This window comes from Rhinolophus sinicus, chromosome 9, assembly GCF_057876585.1.
Source record: "Rhinolophus sinicus isolate RSI-liver-muscle chromosome 9, RSI-T2T, whole genome shotgun sequence".
In the NCBI taxonomy this organism is placed as follows: Eukaryota; Metazoa; Chordata; class Mammalia; order Chiroptera; family Rhinolophidae; genus Rhinolophus; species Rhinolophus sinicus.
Genome location: NC_142509.1, coordinates 22481298 through 22501994, shown reverse-complemented (window position 1 = coordinate 22501994; position 20697 = coordinate 22481298). Strand labels below are relative to the sequence as shown.

The window sequence follows — 20697 nt, the reverse complement described above, 5'->3', positions numbered from 1 at the left end:
AAGTGGCGGTACATCCATACAGGGGACTACTACTACTCAGCAATAAAAAGAAGTGAAGTATTGATACATGCACTGATTTGAATGAACCTCAGACATTATGCTGAGTGAAAGAAGCCAGTCTCCAAAGGTTGCATACTACATGATTCCATTTATATGATGTCTTCGTCCATTTGGGCTCTATAACAAAGTTACCAGAGACTAGATGGTTTAAACAAGAGACATTCATTTCTCATAGTTCTGGAGGCTGAGGAGTTCAAGATCAGGCATTGGCAGATTTGATGAGAGGGCCTGTTTTCTGGTTCATAGATGGCCATCTTCTCATTGTGTCTTCACCTGGCAGAAGGGACAAGAGAGCGCTCTGGGGTCTCGTATAAAGGCACTAATCCCGTTCATGAGGGCAGCGCCCTCATGACCCAGTCCCCTCCTACCATATTGGGAATTAGCTTTCAACATATGAGCTGTGTGGGGACACAGACATTCAGTCTATAGCATATGACATTTTGGAAAAGACAAACTATTGTCATGGAAAACTCATTGGTGGTTGCCAGGGGTTATAGGAAGGGAAACTATAAAGCGATGTATCATGAGGAACGTTGTTGGGTTACTGCACCTGTTCTGTATCCTGATTGTAGTGATGGTTGCACACATCTTATATGGGTTAAAATTCATAGAGCTATACACTAGATAAATAGTTTTAAATAGCCTGCCCCCATCCCTCCCTTCCAGGTATAGTAATAGAAAAAATAAAATAAAAATATAAATGGGGCCTATAATGAGTTTGCTGGGAGGACTAGCTACAAGGCACTTACTACTTGGCACATAGGAAACATTCAATAAAATGTTTAGCTGTCACTTATTACTAATGTTTCAAGGTTATGGGATGTTCCCCCCATAAAACTTACTTAAATACAGTAGAAATGCAAACATTTAAAAGAGGTGCTCACTGAAGGGGAAACACGATGGTGGCGCATAGATTACTGATCAGTGTGTAATGAAGTGTTATGAGAGCGGGGCAAGGGCGAGGTCCCAGGGGAAGGGAGGGCTGGGAAGGCGAGGCTGGTTGCTTGCTGGGGGCCGACCTTGCCAGGCTCCCTCAGATCTCTTGACCCCTTGGTTGACGCTTACCAAGTGCCCTTCTCTGTCGCGGCAGTTCGCTGGGATGGAGTCAGGCTACGCTTGCTTCTGTGGAAACAATCCTGATTACTGGAAGTACGGGGAGGCAGCCAGTACCGAGTGCAACAGCGTCTGCTTCGGGGATCTCACCCAGCCCTGTGGCGGTGATGGCAGGATCATCCTCTTTGACAGTGAGTATGCCCTGTGCTCATTACTACTGAAGACACTGGAACCCTTGGACCAGGGGAATAAGCCTGCCCCCCTCCCTCCCTTCCATTTATTCATCCATTTACTGGGCAATACTTACTAAGCGCCTACTGCAGGGCAGGCGCTGACCAGACCCTGGAGATACAGTGCTGAACAGGAAGACTCGGCCTCTGCCCTCTAGAAAGGAGGATAGTCATTTAACAATTGATTAATTACTGTTGTGACACGTGCTTTGAAGAGACATGGCCTATTGTGAGATACATAGACAACTAAAAAAGATGACCTTTCCAATTTGAAGTAGATCTTGATGTCACTGTTCAGAATCAGCTTTAAGATCCTCTTGTTTTAATGTAATGTCCAAAGCCCTTTTAGTGTTTTCTTAGGCATTTGGGATTTATATCTCATTGTGATGCAGCTGAGAAGAGAACATAAGCTTCGAGTTGACTTCCAAGCCCGGTACTGAGTGTGCGCTGACCCCCCTCCTCTCTGAGCTGCCGCACTTGTGAGATGCTGGCTAGAGGCAGAGTGTGTTCTGATGGGGTATGGTTCCGGGGCCTTGACCTTTCCAACACCTTGTTCTAACCTCTGGGCCACCTGATCCCTCATAATCCACCCGCGTTTACTCAGTGGTAGTGAGACTTTGCGAGACCATAGTACCAATATCTGGTACAGAGTACAAGAGTTTAAGATGGTAGAAGGAAATAGTCACAAATGAGGCAGACAAAAGGAAAGGCTTGAGATTACTGAGATATACTATAGAGTCTATAATGTCTTTGTTATACCCTTGACATCTCGACTAGGCAGAGCGGCTCAGTTTTTAGCAAAAATGTCATATGGTATATTAGTTTCCTAGGGATACCATAACAAAGTATCACAGACTGGATGGCTTAAAACAATACAAATGTGTTCTCTCATAGTTTGGGAGGCTTGAAGTCCAAAATCGAGGTGTTATCAGGGCCATCTTTCCTCTACAATTTCCAAGGAAGAATCCTTCCTTGCCTCTTCCTAACTGCTGGTCATCACTGGCAATCCTTGGCATTCCTGGGCTTGCGCTGCGTCCCTTCACTGTCTGCCTCCATCTTCACATGGCCATCTCCCCTCTGCATATGTCTGTGTCTCTCTGTCTCTCTATGTCTCCCTATGAGGACACTAATCACTGGATTTAGGGGCCACCCTAATCTGGCACGGCCTCATTTAACCTGACTGCATCTTTTTTTTTTTTTTAAGGATTTTTTTTATTGGGAAAGGGGAACAGGACTTTTATTGGGGACAATGTGTACTTCCAGGCCTTTTTTCCAAGTCAAGTTGTTGTCCTTTCAATCTTAGTTGTGGAGGGTGCCGTTCAGCTTCAAGTTGTTGTCCTTTCAGTCTTAGTTGTGGAGGGCGCAGCTCAGCTCCAGGTCCAGTTGCCGTTTTTCTAGTTGCAGGAGGCACAGCCCACCATCCCTTGCGGGAGTCGAACCGGCAACCTTGTGGTTGAGAGGACACATTCCAACCAACTGAGCCATCCGGGAGCTCAGCAGCAGCTCAGCTCAAGGTGCCGTGTTCAATCTTAGTTGCAGGGGGCAGAACCCATCATCCCTTGCAGGACTTGAGGAGTTGAACTGGCCACCTGTGGTTGAGAGCCCACTGGCCTATGTGGGAATCGAACCGGCAGCCTTCGGAGTTAGGAGCATGGAGCTCTAACCACCTGAGCCACCGGGCCGGCCCCTGACTGCATCATTTAAGACCCTATTTCCAGATAAGGTCACATTTACAGATACCGGGCATTAGGACTTGAACATATCTTTTTGGAGGATACAGTTCAACCACTACATATGGTGATTGTAAAGCCCAGCCCAAGTTTACAACAGAGCCTGTCACATGTTATAACTTAGACGTTGTCTAAAGTGTGTCTGTTTTGGCGGGAGGACAGGGGAAGGATTGGCAAGCAGAACTCATGTGGTTAATTGTTAGTCTTTTTAGTTAAATATGCCCGTTGGAGGCTACCAGTGGCTTCCTGTTCATCCTGTTAGGTTAAGACAGATGCTCAGTTTTAGTACCTCTGTTAAAGCTAAAGACTAAACCTTGGCTAATGTTTAAGGAAGAATAGTTAGCAACTAATATGCACTGTGCATTTTTTAACCTTTCATTGCCAGAGTTCATTATTTTAAAATGCTCTGCTTTGACACCCTGACCCAGAAGAGTATGTTTTCTGAGCTTGTAAATTGTCTGGTATACTCTTAAGTGAAAAAGGAAAGGAAATGAACAGTGAGTGCCTGGTATGTGCTAAGGCTTTATATAAATGATCGCATTAGGTCCTCCCAGCAGCTATCTGAGGGCACGTTATTATTACCATCACTCTAATGTAACAGAAGAGAGTCCTAGGGTGTGGAGAGGGTAAACAACTTGCCAGGGCTCACACTCTGCCAACAAGCTGTGCATGGGACTAGCCAGTAAACAGAAACAGGGTGTGTGGGTTCACTACCTGTTTTTCTACTTTAAACAGAATATTGTGTTAACTTCTAAAAATGAAAAGTAAGTGTTGGTGAGGATGTGGAGAAATTGGAACCCTCATGCCTTGCTGGTGGAAATGTTAAATGGCACCCCTGCTTTGGGAAGCAGTATGGCAGTTTCTCAAAGCATGAAACAGACTTACCTCTGACTTAGTAATTCCACTCTTAGGTAGATACCCAAGAGAGTTGTAAACATATGTTTACACAAAAACTTGTAAATGAAAGTTCATAGCATCATTATTCATAATACCCAGAAGTGGCAACAACCCAAATGTCCATCAACTGATGAAAGGATGAACAAAATGTGGTACAGGCACACCTCGTTTTATTGCACATCACAGACACTGCATTTTTTACAAATTAAAGGTAAGACCCTTTACCAGCAAAAAGATTGTGATTCGCTGAAGGCTCAGATGATGGTTCCCATTTTTTTTAACAATAAAGTATTTTTTAATTAAGGTGTGTACATTTTTTTTTAGACATAATGCTATTGTATACTTAATTGACTACAGTACAGTATAAACGTAACTTGTATATGTACTGGGAAACCAAAACTTCGTGTAACTTGCTTTTTTGCAGTATTCACTTTATTGAGATAGACACCTTGTTGCTGTGGTCTGGAACCAAACCTGCAAATATCTCTATGGTATGACTGTAGATTTATATAAGGGAGTATTCTTTAGCCACAAAAAGAAATGAAGCACTGACACATGCTACAATATGATGAACCTTGAAAACATTATGCTCGATGAAAGAAACCAGACACAGAAGGCCACATATTTTACGATTCCATTTATAGGAAATGTCCAGAATAGGCAAATCCACACAGACAAAAAACAGATCAATGGTTGTCAAGGGCTGGGGAAGAAGGGAGGAATTGGAAGTGACTGCTTAATGGATATAGGTTTTCTTTCTGGGATGAAAAAATCTGGAATTAGACAGTGGTGGTGGTTATACAACATTGTAAATAATACCACTGAATTGTACACTTTAAAATGGTTAAAATGGTGAATTTTATAACAAAAAAAAGTATAGTTTTTATAGGATAACCGTTCATTCAATTTAGCACATTTTTATTGGGTATCTGCTGTGTGGCAGATAAAATTATGTTTTATTTAGTACAGTGCCCCTACTGGAGGTATCAAACAGAAATAATTTGGTTTAAATTTGGTCATGTATCAAGTCATCTTTGATACTGGAAATATACCTAGGAGATGGTACTGGGTCTCACACCAAGGTGCACTAAAATGATTTCATTACAATGAAAATAATTGTTGGTTATTGAATGCTTGCTGTGTGCAAGATTTGATGCTGGGTGCTTTTTTCATTTTGTTAGTTAATCCTTGCGACAGCCCTGTTGGTAAGAAAATTGCATCAAAAGATAGAATAATTTGTCCAAGGTAATAAGTGCCAGAGCCAGGATTGAAACCCAGATTTGCTAATTTTTTAGTTTTTTGTTTTTTTTAATTTTCAGCAGCTAGAATCCCTTTTGTTAACAATAATAAAATAGATCATAACAACAGATCCACTTTAATGCTTTAAAAGTACATGAACAAAGTTTGTGCAGTTCTGTTTTTTGGTTTTTTAAAAAGATCTTATTGGGGAAGGGGAACAGGACTTTATTGGGGAACAGTGTGTAATTCCAGGACTTTTTTCCAAGTCAAGTTGTTGTCCTTTCAGTCTTAGTTGTGGAGGGCGCAACTCAGCTCCAGGTCCAGTTGCCGTTGCTAGTTGCAGGGGGCGCAGCTCACCATCCCTTGCAGGAGTCGAACTGGCAACCTTGTGGTTGAGAGGACGCGCTCCAATCAACTGAGCCATCTGGGAGCTCAGTGGCAGCTCAGTTCAATGTGCCGTGTTCAATCTTAGTTGCAGGGGGCACAGCCCACCATCCCTTGCGGGAGTCGAGGAGTCGAACCAGCAACCTTGTGGTTGAGAGCCCACGCTCCAACCAACTGAGCCATCTGGCCACCCAGGAGCTCAGCGGCAGCTGATTGACTTCATTCTAGTTGCGGAGGGTGCAGCTCGCTGGCCCATGTGGAAATCAAACCGGCAGCCCCGTTGCCCAGAGCTCGCGGTCTAACCAACTGAGCCACCCGTCCGCCCCTGCAGTTCTGATTATTATCAAACTGGCCTCTTCTGCAGCTCTCCAAAGTCTGCCCTCTGTGGCTTCCATTCACTCAAGGACTAAGAAGCCTGGCGCTCTGAGAGGCTGCCTGCTCCTTCGCGTCTTCAGAGACCCTGATGTATGTTGCCTGGCAGGGGCCCCAACAATAGCTCATGCCCCAAGCTCTGCAAAGAAAGGTACAACATGCAACACTATAGGACTAATCCCTAAAGTTTCATCTATTAGACAGTGAAATAGTTTAAATAGCTGAGTACTGCCTCATGGAAAGCCTTATGACCCATCAAGACTGAATAAGGCTGAGCATTTTGGAGATGGTGCCTACAGACTGTCCCATAATTTGAGAGGAGGTTGGAGAAGTTAAATGGTGGGAACGGGACCAGGTTACAGTCTCTGTGTCCCAGAACATCTGGTGTGGAGTGAACCTGGGTCTCAGAACGTCAATGAGATCCTCCTGTTATCTGCTCATTACAGAAGAGTGTTCCAGAGGCACCTACGGTGCATTTGCACCTCAGGAGAGAGACTGTGGAGGCAGCTGGTGGAAGCTGTCTGCTCGGTCGTCATTGCCACATCAAGCCATTTGTCATAGGCTCTGTGCTTGATTTTCCAGCAAGCTCTCATGAACTTAGGGAGGCCGCCACAGTAGGCTGTGGACTGTGTGTAAATGCAGCGCTGTGGAGGCTTCAGAACCTCTGCTGCCCCCAGAATTTAATTGACTGAGTTAACAGAACCCAATGGAAGATCAGGTCGGCTGGAGCCAGCACTGGGGTACAGGGACTGACCAAGCCCGCCAGCCTCGTGGGCCTCCCTCAGCTTCTAGGCCCTGAAGAGATAAGTGACTCATAAGGGTGGGGCCTTACTTTTAACATTAGTTGAGCACTTATATTTGTAGGGCAGTATGCTATTCACTTTCCATGCATTCTTTCCCGTAATTCTCAGTACTGGTAAGCAGGTACTATTATCTTTATTTGCCAAATAAGAGAATTGAGGCTCATGAAAGTTCAGTAACTTGCCCAAAGTCCCACAGACAGTGATCCCGCCCTCATGGAACGGGCGGGATCCATTTCATCATCAATCAGAGATTGATGATGAAAAGGATTGAGGGCCCAAGGATAGGTAGGATCAGACACCTGAGACTGCACTAGTAATTTTATTTCATAGGCTCCAAAATGCCATCAATTGTGAGATGCAACATTATTTTACCACTGAGGGGAAAAAAATGCTTCCATTTAAACAATGACATGCATTTATTGAGAGACACTTCCCAGATGGTACGTGTCAGGCTATCTCCCATCCAACAAATAAGATCTTGAATATATTCCTAAGTTTCAAGTTTCCTGCTATATCACTGAATTTTAATAATCCATCATAGATGTCGTGTCTGTTCTCAAAATGGCTGAATTAGGCGTGCTGTCAGCGTGGCACACATCTGGGGATTGAAAGTTCCAAGTTTAAGGTCTGCCTTTGCTGTTGAAATATCAGTTTCAGCTGAATACTTTATAAGAAGAAGAATAGAGAAGCTAACACTTACTGAGCTTGTACTCCATACCAGATCCTATACCTAAATACTCTCCACGTATCAACTCATTTTAATTCTTATAACTCCCTGAGGGAGAAACTATTACTGTTTTCATTTTGTAGATAAGAAAACTGAGGTATTCCGAAGTATCTGGCTCAAATTCATAGTACATGGTAAAGTCAGGATGAGAACCCAGGAATTTTTGGGTTTTTTTTTTTAGGTTTATTGAGGTATAATTTATACACAGTAAAAATCACCTTTTTAGTTTATACAGTTCGATAAGATTTAACAAATATATACGTAATCAAAATATAGAACATTTTTATCACTTCAAAAGTTCCCGTGCCCCTTGGTGGTCAGTCTTCTCCACTCCCAGCACTCAGCAACCACTGATTCGTGTTCTATCTGTACAGTTCTGTCTTTTGAGAATGTCACATCGATGGAATCATCCAATATTTAACCATATTTTTTCACATAGAATAATGCTTTTGAGATTCATCTATGTTGTTTCAGTAGTTCCTTTTATTTGCCAAGAAGCATGCCTTTGCACAAATGTGTCAATTTGTTCATCCATTTACAGCTGATAAACATTAGTCCATCTATGATAAAGGTGTGATAAAGCTGCTAAAAACATAATGTACAGGTTTTCGTGTGAGCATATATTTTCATTTCTCTTGGGAGAAATGAAACTGAGGAGTCCAGGATTTCCTGGGTCACATGCTAAGTGCGTATTTAGCATTATAACACACTGCCAACTGTTTTCCAAAGTGGCTATACCATTTTGCATTCTGACCCACAATATATGAGACTTCCAGTTGCTCCACATTCTTGCCTGCATTTTTGTGTTGTCTGTTTTTTTAATGTCAGCCATTCTGGCAGGTGTGTAGTGGTAACTCATTGTGGTTTTAATTTGCATTTCCACAATTACTCATGGTGTTGAACATCTGTTCATGTTCTTATTTGCCATCTGGTATCATATCATTTTGGCCTAAAGAAGTTCCTTTAGCATTTTCTCTAAGGCAGGTCTGCTGTCAGTAGCTTCTCTCAGCTTTTGTTTGAGAAAGCTTTAATTCACCTTCATTTTCGAAAAAATATTTTTGCTGGATATTGAAGTCTATGCTGACAGTTTCTTTCTTTCAGGACTTCAAAACTATTGCTCCTCTGTCTTGTGGCTTGTATCGTTTCTAGAGATGTCTGCTCTATCTTTGTTTCCCTGTCTATCATCTTTTCCCTGCCTGCTTTCAGGATTTTATCTTTGCTTTTGGTTTTCATCATTTAACTATGTGATGTGTCTAGGTGTGTTTTCTTTGTTGTTTTTTTATTTTTGTTTTTTAATTTATTTCCTTGGAGCTTGCTGAGTTTCTTAGATTACTTTTCATTGACTTTGGAACATTCTTAGTCATTTTCTCTTCAAATATTTCTTCTGCCTTGTTCTTGTTTTCTTCTGTTTCTGGAACTCCAATTACATATTGTTAGAGCGTGTGATATTGTCCCACAGCTGTTGGATGCTGTTTTCTTTTTCTCACTTCTTTTTTCTCTGTGTTTCATTTTGGATAATTTCTATTGACCTATCTCTAAATGTTTTGATTATTTCCTCAGCTTTGTGCAGTCTGTTTATAGGACCATCAAAGGAGTTATTCATCTCATTGTTTTATTTCTAGCATTTGTATTTGGCTTTTTTAATATAGTTTCCATATCACTGCTGAAATTTCCAGTCTGTTCAAGTATGCTGTTCATCTTTTCCACTAAGTATCCCTGTATTAATTATGTAGTCTCTCTGGTAGTTCTAACATCTGGGTCATTATTGGGTCTGGTTCTGTGGACTGTTTTATCTGTCCTTTTTTAAAAATTTTTTTTTTTATTGGGGAATTTTGGGGAACAGTGTGCTTCTCCAGGGCCCATCAGCTCCAAGTCATTGTCCTTCAGTCTAGCTGTGGAGGGCGCAGCTCAGCTCCAAGTCTAGTTGCCATCCTCAATCTTTAGTTGCAGGGGGCGCAGCCCACCATCCTGTGCGGGAATCAAACTGACAACCTTGTTGCCAAGAGCTTGAGCTCCAACCAACTGAGCCATCCGGCCCCTCTGGAAGCTCAGTGGCAGCTTGTTGTTTTCAATGGAGGACGCCGCTCACTGACCCATGTGGGAATCGAACCGGCAACACTGTTGTTCAGAGCTCATGCGTTCTAACCAACTGAGCCATCCGGCTGCCCCTATCTCTCTTTTAAAATTGAGATATAATTGACATATAACATTGTATTCATTTCAAGTTCCACATGATTTGAGATACACACACACACACACACACACACACACACACACACACACGGTGCCAAAAAAAAGTATACACGTTTTAAGAAAGGAAAACTGTGTTAAAATTGTAATACTCAATATATACCAATAACAAAAGATGAATACAAGTCACGTTTGACTTCTGCAATTACAAGAGGTGCTCAAAGTGGTTACGATCAGCGTCCAGACACTTCTGATTACGCGAACTACTGCTTGAGCAACGTTGACCAAAGTGTCCACTTGTATACATTTTTTTGGCACCCCCAGTATTTACCAGATATTTTATCTCTTGACAATGAGTCTTTTTTTCTTTTTCTTTCTTTCTGCCTTACTTTCTTGCTTTTATGTGTGTGTTGTAATATTTTAGTGACCGCCATCATGACATGTACAAAAACAGTAGAGGCAAAGAACTTACACTTGGAAATGGGCAGCCCTGCTTAGTGGGGGGCTGGAGCTTTCCTATCAGTGGTGAGCTGGGTTTGGGGTTTCTTCTTTCTGTCATTACCCGCATTGCACGGCAGGCTTCAGATTCCTTCCGTGATGAGCGGCTGTTACCTTGTGCTTAGTGTGGAGCCTCGGATGCCAGCGGGCATTTTCCAGTGTTCCTGTTCCACCTTGAGCTTTGAGCAGTTTGTAGATGCCTATGCCACAGAGCGAATCTGTTACTGGCCCTCCAGGGCGGGACCTTTTCAGCATCCCTGCACACGCACCCCACTCCCCGGCAGCCAAACATCGCCTGCATCTGTGGTGGCTCTCGGAAGGAAAGAGTTTCCTGCCCCTGCTTTGCATTCATGCAGGGGCTCTGAGGCTCTGGGCAGCCAGGGGCTGATGGCTTTTGCCTCTGCTCTTCCCCTAGAAAGCAGTAGGTCTTTGTCTGTTTACTTTGGCAGGAAGGAGAGTTTCCTATTCCTTCTCCCCAGGGGCAAACAGGTTTTGCTTCTACTCTGACTGTGGGAGCAAGAGGGTTTGCTGCCCCTCTCCCACAAACTTAAGGCTTTGCTTCCTTTGAGAGGAGTGTTCAGGAAGCAGCAGGATTTCATGCCTGTCCCCTAGCAGCAGCCGATCACACCTTCACAAGTGTGCCACCAAGGGGACTCTTTGGTCTGCTGCCTACCCCAGTGGGCACTGGGTGGAGGGAGGCCCGCGCAGAATTGCTTGAAAGTGAGTGCTGACTCCTGTTGTGTCTGGGTTCCTGGTTATCCTGGACGGAGACGCTAATCCACACTCAGCCTTTGGGAACTTGTTAAAATTTCAGCTGCTTTCTTCTTACTTGCTTTTATGGCAACCACCTCTTCCTCTCGTGCGCTATCAAAGATGAAACACTTTTGTGTGGCCTGACTCTCCGCAGAGGGGCTTCTTACTGTTTAGAATTAAATTCCCTTTGTTTATCTTCAGACCTCAGCTTTCTGATGGGTTGAAGAAAAGGTTTGAGCTTTTTCTCGTTCGGATGGAAGCAGCATTTTCTTACTGCTTTCTACATCCTGAAGAAAAGCGGAACTCCCCCAAAGCCTACTTTTTAAATCCCAGCCCTACACTCCCTCTGAAAGACTTTCATTTCCAGGACTTTGTTTATACCTCAACACGTAAGATACGGGGAAGTAGTTGTATCGCCTTCCTAGAACCTGCGCAGCAGAAACGGGAGTCCAGAGGAATCAAATGTGCTCACACAGAGTAATCAGCATCGAGTGAATCTCCTCCATGGAGAAAATCATTTCTGTGCGAGTTTCCCACTTGAAAAATAAGTGTGGGCCCTCCTGCAAGCGTTGCACCTCTGAGGTATCAGGGATGCCCTTCTCTGTATGACTTCGCCTCCTCAAGTGCCTTCCCTGCAAAGAGGTCCCAGTGTTTTCATGTGCGTTATCTCATCTGTCTATCATACATTCATGTGATACAGGAGCAGGTGGTAGTCTCTCCATCCTCAAAACTGAGAGAAGCAAGAAGCCTGGAAGCGAAGAATCACATGGCCCAGCTGGTCCCCAACGCAGACTGTCTGACTCCAGCCTGGCCCCCACCTAGACCGCACCACTGTGCTGTGTGCTAATTCTAAGGTCTCCTGGGGGGAGGAAAAAAAAAAAAAAAGCCTCCACAGTCATTTGTTCAGGGTTTAAGTGATTCATTTTGTGATTTGATCCTGAAACATAAGACAGTCTGGTTTTATAGACAAAAAACAATATCCCAAACTGGATCACGTTAGTTCCGAAGAGTTTTGTTTGCAACAGATTGGAAAGCGAGCCATGTGGCTGAGCCCCAGGCTGAGGCCGGTACCCTTTTGTCTTCCACAGCTCTCATTGGCGCCTGCGGTGGGAATTATTCGGCCATGACTGCTGTGGTCTATTCCCCTGACTTTCCTGACACCTACGCCACAGGGAGGGTCTGCTATTGGACCATTCGGGTTCCGGGAGCCTCCCACATCCACTTCAATTTCACCTTATTTGACATCAGGGATTCCGCAGACATGGTAGAGCTGCTGGATGGCTATACCCACCACGTCCTGGTCCGCTTCAATGGAAGGAACCACCCACCTTTGTCCTTTAACGTCTCTCTGGATTTTGTCATTCTGTATTTCTTCTCTGATCGCATTAACCAGGCCCAGGGATTTGCTGTCTTATACCAAGGTAAGACTTCCCCATATGCCTCAGGCGCCCCTTGCCCACCCCTGTGACCTACGGACTTTGGGCCGTTCTTGCTGGGAGGTCCGTGAGTCAGGAGCTACTCACTCAACTTGCGGATTTCCCTACCAACCATTTCATAACTTGTCTATGTTTCACGATACAGAAGAGAGGTAAAACCTGTCGATTTTGCTGTTAATAGTTCTAATGACAGTTTTCATGGGAGGGTTAAAGAACAATTAAAAGAAAGAGCTGAGATTGGTAGAATTAGAAGGCTCTAAAGAGGTCATTTGGTCCATCCTCCTGCCTCTCAGGATCCCAGACAAACCCAAAAGACTGGTTTTCCGTCTTTCTTCAAATCTTCCTAAGGTGGAACCCCACTCTCTGCCCCGCTAATGTGGACACATGTGTTCCAGGCACAGCTCTTTGCCAGCACATGAGAAGCACAGGGGGTCTAAGACCCAGGCTTCGTCCAGGATGTTGAGGGCCTCAAGAAAAGTTACATCAGTGTGTTACAGGAAGTCAGAGGGAGGAGGCCTCCCTGCAGGTGGGGTAGTCTTGAAGAACAGGTAGGATTTGGGTCAACAGATAGGAAGGAAGAAGGCCTTCTGGGCAGAAGGAGCTGTAGATGCAAAGGCACGAGGGTTGGAAAACGATAAAGCATGCGCAGGTGTCTGAAAGGACCAAATGATTAGACGTTGACAGCTCATCCTTTCTGCCTCCTTCAGGGTCACGGCATGACAGGTTCTGCTTGGGGCCAGTGGGGCCAGTGGAGAGAATCGCACCCCGAATCGAATCAGAGAAAATAGCCTTTCTACATAACCAGTGCCTCCTCCTCCATAACTGTTCATTGTCTTGATGAGCTTTTCCCCAGTTAATTCCGTTTGCTCTTACAGCTGTCAAGGAAGAACCACCACAGGAGAGGCCCACTGCCAACCAGACATTGGCTGAGGTGATCACGGAGCAGGCCAACCTCAGCGTCAGCGCTGCCCGGTCCTCCAAAGTCCTCTACGTCATCACCACCAGCCCCAGTCATCCACCCCAGACCGTCCCAGGTAGTGGTTCCCAGACACCATCAAAGGGGGTGGGAGCCACAGAGCTTGAAGGCAATGTTCTTGGCTGCTACATACACCAGCACCCTTGGGAGTTTCTCATTCCAAGGCAGGTTGGGGATCTGACTCTGATTCTGTTTGTCTTGGCCTTTGAAAAACATGTTCTCATTAGCTTGATTCCTTAGTCCTTAAGAAAAAGTGCTCACCTCCATAGATCTAACATGTGTGCCTTTTGTCCATTGTGATGGATTAATCAGCTAACCCAGGGTTTTCTCACATTGAGAATATCTTTGTAGAGCCCCAAAGCTATAGCTCCCTAAATTCATTGGCAATTGCAAGAGCTCCATTCTTTCATTCATTCATTCATTCATTTGAAAGACATGTAAGTGCTTTAATGGTGCCAGGAGCTGTTGTAGGCACTGGACTATACAGTGAACCAAACAAAATCTGCCCACCTTTGGCTCCTAAGTGGGAGGAAAGAGACAAAAAGCAAAATAAAGTCAGATGGTGATAAGAGCTAAAAAGAAAAGTCATGCAGGAGAGGAATAGAGAGTGGCTGATGGTCTTAGGGCTGGAGCTGGCTAACTTGGTTGGGTACAGACTTCCCTTCTCTCTTTTCTGCCAAGGAAGTTATGAGCTAACAGAGCTGCAGAGCGCCAATCGCAATTACCTAGCCTAGAGATTTTCAGACTGCTCACCAGGTCCCTTTCGGGGCGAGAGCCCCTCCAGTGCTTGCTCTGCGTCATTTGTTTGTGTGTCCCAATAGGATTTTATAGGTCACATATCGCATTCACCAGATGAGGAAACTGAGGCCCAAAGAGTATGTAACTCACCTGTGATTGTACAGTGGATCCGGTGGTAGAGACAGAATGTGCACCCCCCTTTCAACTCTGAGTCCAGTGCACTTTGGACCACACCACCTGCCTCTCTCCAAGAGGTGAGCCAGGTGAGGCACTCAGAAGGCCCAGGCTCCATGCCAGCTTGTCTCTCAGCTGTATTTGGTGGCTGCTGCCATCTGCCAGGAACTCCTCAGCCAGACCCACATCTCTAAGCTGCCAGTGTTCACTTGGGGCCACCAACAGACCTTCTTTTGAAAACTGAGCTCCAACAAGTCTGATAAACCCTGTCTTTTGCACTTGCAGGATGGACAGTGTATGGCCTCGCAACTCTCCTCATCCTCACCGTCACTGCCATTGTAGCAAAGATCCTTTTGCACGTTACATTCAAGTGAGTACAAGAGCGCTACCCCATTCCAGGAGGGGAGGGCTCAGAACTCCTTTGCTACCACTATGCGTCATTAGTCTGGATACAATTGTAATGTCGGAACATGATTCTAAAGCCCTCAGTCCTCGGGAACGTAAGACAGTAGACATTCCTCTTGCTCTGTAGAGTGAAATGTACAACTGGACAAAGCTCACCAAGGTTTGAGGGATTGTGTTGCCCCCCACCTGTGTCCAAAGGATACAATTTCAAGGAGGATTGAAACAGTCTGGCCATAAAAAGCAACAATTTCTATTTTTTGCCTTATGCTGGCCCCTTAAAGAGCTCTTGATGCAGGAGTAAAGATTCCTAGAACAATACCATGCATTTTTCCCGATGCCTTCTAGAAATTGGGAAACATTCTTAGAGAGAGAATTCTAACATTTTATTAACTATTGCTTAATAGTGATTTTTCAGGCAGTGATTTAAGAAGTTTATGGAACCTTCTTTAATTCTGATCAGTTCGGGGGGGAAAAAGACAACATTTCCTTCCTTTATTTTGCTACTCAATGAACCGTTCCGCCTTCCATGAAAGGGACAATTATGCTACTGAAGTTTGTGTACTTATGGAGGGGACTCCTTTCTAATGTTTTCTAGACTCCTGCTCTGTCTTTCCTGTGGGTCCCAGTCCAGGCGCCCTCCATTTTCCTCACCCCCTCACCCAGTTTTATTGAGATACAATTGGTATACAGGCTTTCTCCATTTCAAGGCCTTCCCGAACATTTGTGTCCCGTGAAAGCCACTTCTTTCCTGACCTTACCAGTCCTCTGCCACAGACGTTTTTATACACAAAATGCTGCCAGCTCCTCCATTGCCCTGTGAAGGCTGCCCTTGGCCATACTGGGATCACCCATAGGTCTTTGCACCCTGCACTTTACATTTTTCAGTGGAAACAATGTCATTATTATTTGCTGAGCCTACTCAAGTGCCATATATACATATATATTTTTTTTTTTTATTTTTTTTATTTTTTTTTAAGTCACAATTCACATGTTCTGGAAGCCTCTTGGGCACAGTCCTGTCCATGTGTCCCCTACAGCAGTAGGAGAACAGGAGACTTCCTATAGGGCCAGCAGCTCACAGCACGCTGAGGCCCTCAAGTACATGTCTGACTCCCAAGTGACATTGCAGAGTCCCTCTGGAACTTCCCTGCCAAGCAGCATCAGTGGTAAGGCAGGACCCACTTCAATTGGAGTGGTTTTGCCTTTATCCCGTTTTTAACTAGGTGGCTGGCCTTCCAGGTAAATGTCATTTGAAGAAAGAGTTCTTTTATTTAAAAAAAAAATTGGAAACTCATGATCCCTCGGAACAACCCTGTCTAGGTTTGAATACTTCTGCCAGTTAGAAAGTTCTTTGTTCTACTGAGCTGGAATCTGCCCGGCTGCACCCCCGTCCCACAGGACAATAGTCCTTCAGATCTCTAAAGGCAGCTGCTAGGTCTTTCCCGAGACCGCACCTCACTGCGCATCACATCTCACAGGCACAGGTATCTCATGACATGGTAGGTTGTTTTGGATGCTTTGTTCTACTGTACTTGAAAAACTAAGTTGTTTTTGCTTGACAGATCCCATCGTGTTCCTGCTTCAAGGGACCTTAGGGATTGTCGTCAACCAGGGCCTTCAGGGGAAATCTGGAGCATTTTTTATGAGCCTTCTACTTCAATTTCCATCTTTAAGAAGAAGCTCAAGGGTCAGAGTCAACAAGATGACCGTAATCCTCTTGTGAGTGACTAAAAGTACCCCCTGTGCCCAGGACACGAGGTCCCTCTGAGCTCCAGGCCAACAGGGGACCACCTCTCCCGTGGTTTCCTCTGACCAGCTCTTCCCTGCCTCTCCCTTGACCTCTTCGGGGCACTTGCCTGTGGACTGGGAAGGGGTGCCCTGCTGCAGGGGCAGGTGTCGCCTGGATTCGTCCTGCTCCACCATCTGCACTTAGGAGAGACTGCGGTCCCCGGGTCCAGGCCGTCCTGCGTCTGTCTCTCTCTGTGATCTAGGAACGGGGGTGTCAGGACAGTGAGGCTGAGACGATAGAAATGGTTGTGTCCCAGCACTGGGTTCAGGGACATTCTAGACTGCCGGGTGGCGGGTAGGTGTAGTGTACATCGAGTCTTACTTCCTTCTTCTCCAATTTGTCTACACACAGATCACGTTCTCCTGGCCTTTATGGTTTGTAGCAAGGCCAAACAGGGATAATTGAGGTTTTCTTGAGGGTTGGCTAGGTCCTGTACTCCTGGGCATAGCACCCCAAAGCCCTAAAGAGGGCCCATGATCTGTGCTGACTCTGGGGCTTTGCCCTCGGCACTGGATGAGGATGGGCCTCCTTCAACCTGGGAGGGATCCTGAGAATTGGGTCTGGGGATCCCCATTCATGTCACACCTTCCACGTACAGGCTTCTTTCTGTGGCTTCTTTCCATAGCTTGGTAACCAGCAGAGCGAGCTCGAGGAGTGGTCGTATAAAACGTCCATTCATTTCTTCCCACAACAGACTTTACTGACAGCTTTCATAGGTGCTGGATTGGATTTGTCGGGTCTTGCCCCCGCGCAGCTTGTGGTCCTGTGAGCCAGACCCTCATCTCTCCATGATTCTCTAAGCTCACTCAGTTCAGAACGTGGTTTAGCATTTAGGCAGCATGATGTGAGACGGGGTGCCAGCAGTCCTTCCTTTAGGTGTCCCTCATTTTCAGAGAAGAACCCCATAGCCCGTGTTCTCTGCAGCCCTCTCTGCCCCGTCTTACGGGGACAAAGCGGGGTTTGGAATGGCTTGGGAGAGAAGGGGAGGGCTCTCGTCCCTGATCCTACACTACCCTGCTCCTCAGGGGGGAGAGGTGAATCGCAGAGATGGCGTGAGAAGTGGGGGCTTGGGGGGGGTTGGGAAGTGGAGAACTTCAGAGGACAGGCCTCCAAAGAGTGAGAGCTGCAAGTGCAGCGTTCACCACTGTGCGAGTCAGTGCCGCCTGCACTGGAATCCGCCCCCATCCAAAAGCAGGCTTTGCCAGCAGCAGCTGAGAAGAGCAGCCTGAGCCTCCGAAGGCCAGGCCTCGGCCTTTGTCAGAACATGACTCCCCCAAAGTCACTCAGGCCTGGCCTTGATGTGCCTCTGGCCTCACAGGTTCCATCTTTGAAACACTTTGCCTCCCTCCCCCAAGTCCCTAAGCCACTGCCTTCCATGTCCCTTCCTGGGGTTCTGGTAGCCCGTCTGCAACTGGCCACTCCCAAAAGGACAGGGCCATGTGGGGCCAGCTAGGAGGTGTCTGTAGGGAGAGGTGACACTCAGCAACCAGGAGAGGTGCTAGGAGCTGGCAGGCAGAGGGGCATCCGGAGGAGGGGAGTGGGGCAGGGTGTCCAGGCAGCGCTGGCCCAGGCACCATGGGAGGCCTGCCGCAGCCATGGAGCTGCTTGGGGTCGTCTTCACTCTTTGATCTGGAAAGGGTGATCACCCTAAAGCAGCTGTCCACAGGCCCCTGGGTCTGGAGACAGGTCTGTCCCCTACAAGGGCCACTGGGAATATACTGACATGTGCGGTCTCCCCTCCAAGCTGTTCCTGGCTTTTGTGGAATCTCCTTTCAAACCCAAGTGTCAGCTGTGCATAGTCACAACGGGCCTTGTGCTGTGAATAGATCCAGTCACAGCACAAAGGGAATGTGGGACTTGGCAAAGGGTTCGCCCAGCCGAGGGGCAGTGGTTCAGCTGCCTAGGACTTACCCTGATCGCTGGCCTTTGGGGCATCCTGTGGGCCCACCTGCCTGCCCTGCTCAGCTCACACCTGTGGTCATAGGGGCCAAGCCCCGAGCCCGTGCCAAGCCTGCAGCTGGATCCGCCCTTTGTCTTCGCAGAGCCTGGAAGGGCTGGTGACGCCTCAGTGCTCTCCTTACTGGTCCTGGAACAGCCTAGTGCTGCCAGGATCGACTTCCTGCCCAGGGAGGGACCGCAGGAAACCCAGACCAGCCTCAGGAGAGCGCGGGCAGAGATGGTCATAAATTGTCCTGGGCCAAACCTCCGTAAGCTCCATGGCCACAGTCTGGCCATGGCTTTGGCTGGAACCTGTCAGCAACACCCCACAGAGGGTCCCCTGTGGCTAAGTAAACACCTGAGAAATCAGTTGTCCCAGAAGACGTGAGGTGTGCTTCCAGGGGCATTGGAGGCGGAAGCACTTGATCTTTTAAGAAACTACTTTAGAAGAAAGTGAGGGTTGGAGGTGATTGGAAAGGGTCACCCCAAGAAAAGTACATTACAGGTCAGACAGCAGAAGATTGTGCAAGAGGAATGGGGAGGGGCTCTGGGGGCCGCCATGGACGGCCGCTCTGAAAGCATCCTGTCCAGGGCCTCTGCCCTGAGGTGGCAGAGTGGAGAAGGCTGCAAGTGGGTGCTCAGGACTTGTGTGCCCATCTCATCCCGCTCACCACTGGTCCCCAGGTCCTGCTGTGTCAGCGTATGTCCCCACAGGAGGGAGGGCCCTGTCGCTTCCCATGGTGAGTGCACCTTCTCTTAGATGTGCTTCACAGTGTCCTTGGCCCCTCTAGAAGGCACTCGGTGCCCTGTGTTCTTCCCCACGTGTCATTGCTTAGAGAGCAAAGAAGGAGAAGGAATGAACCCAGGGTACCTTCCCCCACCTACCCTTCCATGTCAGAACAGGGCTGAGGCCTCTCTCTGGGTGTAAGCGAGGTAACCTGGTTGCAGTAACTTCTGAAGTGTGGGCTCTGTCTCAAGACTCCAGTCAGCCAGAAACCCACAAAGATCAAAGCACTAGTGAGTACAGCTGTCCTGGACCTCAGGCCAAACCTATGGGGCACAGCCCCACCCACACGCCCCATTGTCAGCCCCAGGCAGGAGTCAGCCTGACCTGGCTGAGGGTCTGGCCAGGCCGTCCCGACACCAGCAGGCCACACAGGCCGTCGCCAAGCCTCTGTGCGTCCTGGGCACTTAATCCTCACAAGCACTTAGTGGATGGCCTCAGAGACCCGTCTCCCTGCCCGGTGAGGCCACCCCAGGTCTCCCACAGAGCCAGGCCAGCTCCCCACTCCATAGCCCAGCCACCTGGCACCCTCTTGGGTTTCAAGTCTCCTATTTGGTGTTTGATGTCTGCTTCTGTTACTACCTTGGGAGTTTTTAACCTTTGGATTGTTTCCTCTGGTGTCTTTGTTTACTCGCCTCACTCTTCTACCTCCTGGCCAGGTCTCTCAGCTTAGCTGCCCTGGCATGGGGTGCTTCTCAAACCTTCCAGCCGCAGCTGCCTCCCCTCAGGCTGGCCGGCTCGGGTGACGGGGCCTCACCCTCTGCCTGCAGACCCCACGGGGGTGCCCATCTCACAGGTTTCTGTCTTGCGGGGTCAAACATACTCAAAGACAGAAGTGGGTGTGGCGGAAAGTCCGAGGCGAATCTCCTGCTTCAGAAAGGATGTGTCTTCAAGGAGCACCAAGTGGGGGCTGCCTGGCGGGGTTCACGCAGCATCCAGACCTGCCCACATCCAGACTCACCTTCCGCAGGGGATCCTGACTTTGGATGACAAGGCTTTATTTGTACATATGCTCTTAATATGCAACTTTGAGAATAAAATAGAAACATCATGTATTTTAAAATATAAGATGAAGTGTGACGCACTGTATACAATTTAATATATATTTTTAGGATTTTGTTATTTAAGGAAATGGAATGTAATGGTACTTAACTTTTACAAAAGAGAGAAGAATGTTATTTTTACTGCCTGGAGAAAATAAATATTCTCATTGTTGTAGAAACAGCGATGGGCCCTGGCTTGTCATTTTTATGGGCGAGCTCTCAGAGCCCAGGACAAGGAGACCGTGTGCTCTCAACTCTGCGCCAATGCCGGCCTCACCATTTGTTCCGTTTTTCCCGTTAGTGTCTCCCAGTTTCCTCAGGTCTCGTCACAGCTTTGACCCACAGTTGGTCTTCAGCCGGTAAGATCTGAAAGAGCCGGAATTCCAAATGAGCACACTGGACGGTGGAGACAGGGCCGTTCTCGGGGAAAGGCATGGGGGCTCTGCGCTCAGAAAGACCTACGTCTGACTTGACCTAA

The 20697-nt window shown here is 46.9% G+C and overlaps 1 protein-coding gene across 2 annotated transcripts in view; it reads left to right on the top strand.

Moving 5' to 3' along the window:
• Positions 1-20400, top strand: part of KREMEN1 (kringle containing transmembrane protein 1) — a 67696-nt gene extending 47296 nt beyond the window's left edge. Inside the window, exons 5-9 of one of the 2 annotated variants that reach the window (XM_074321735.2) lie at positions 1151-1304; positions 12025-12357; positions 13248-13409; positions 14546-14630; positions 16228-20400. In XM_074321735.2, coding sequence (XP_074177836.2) covers positions 1151-1304; positions 12025-12357; positions 13248-13409; positions 14546-14630; positions 16228-16396 — 903 coding nt within the window. In that variant the 3' untranslated portion in view covers positions 16397-20400. The remainder of the gene's footprint in view (positions 1-1150; positions 1305-12024; positions 12358-13247; positions 13410-14545; positions 14631-16227) is intronic. The other variant, XM_019743130.3, reaches the window with a different exon arrangement.
• The last annotated feature ends 297 nt before the right edge of the window (positions 20401-20697 follow it).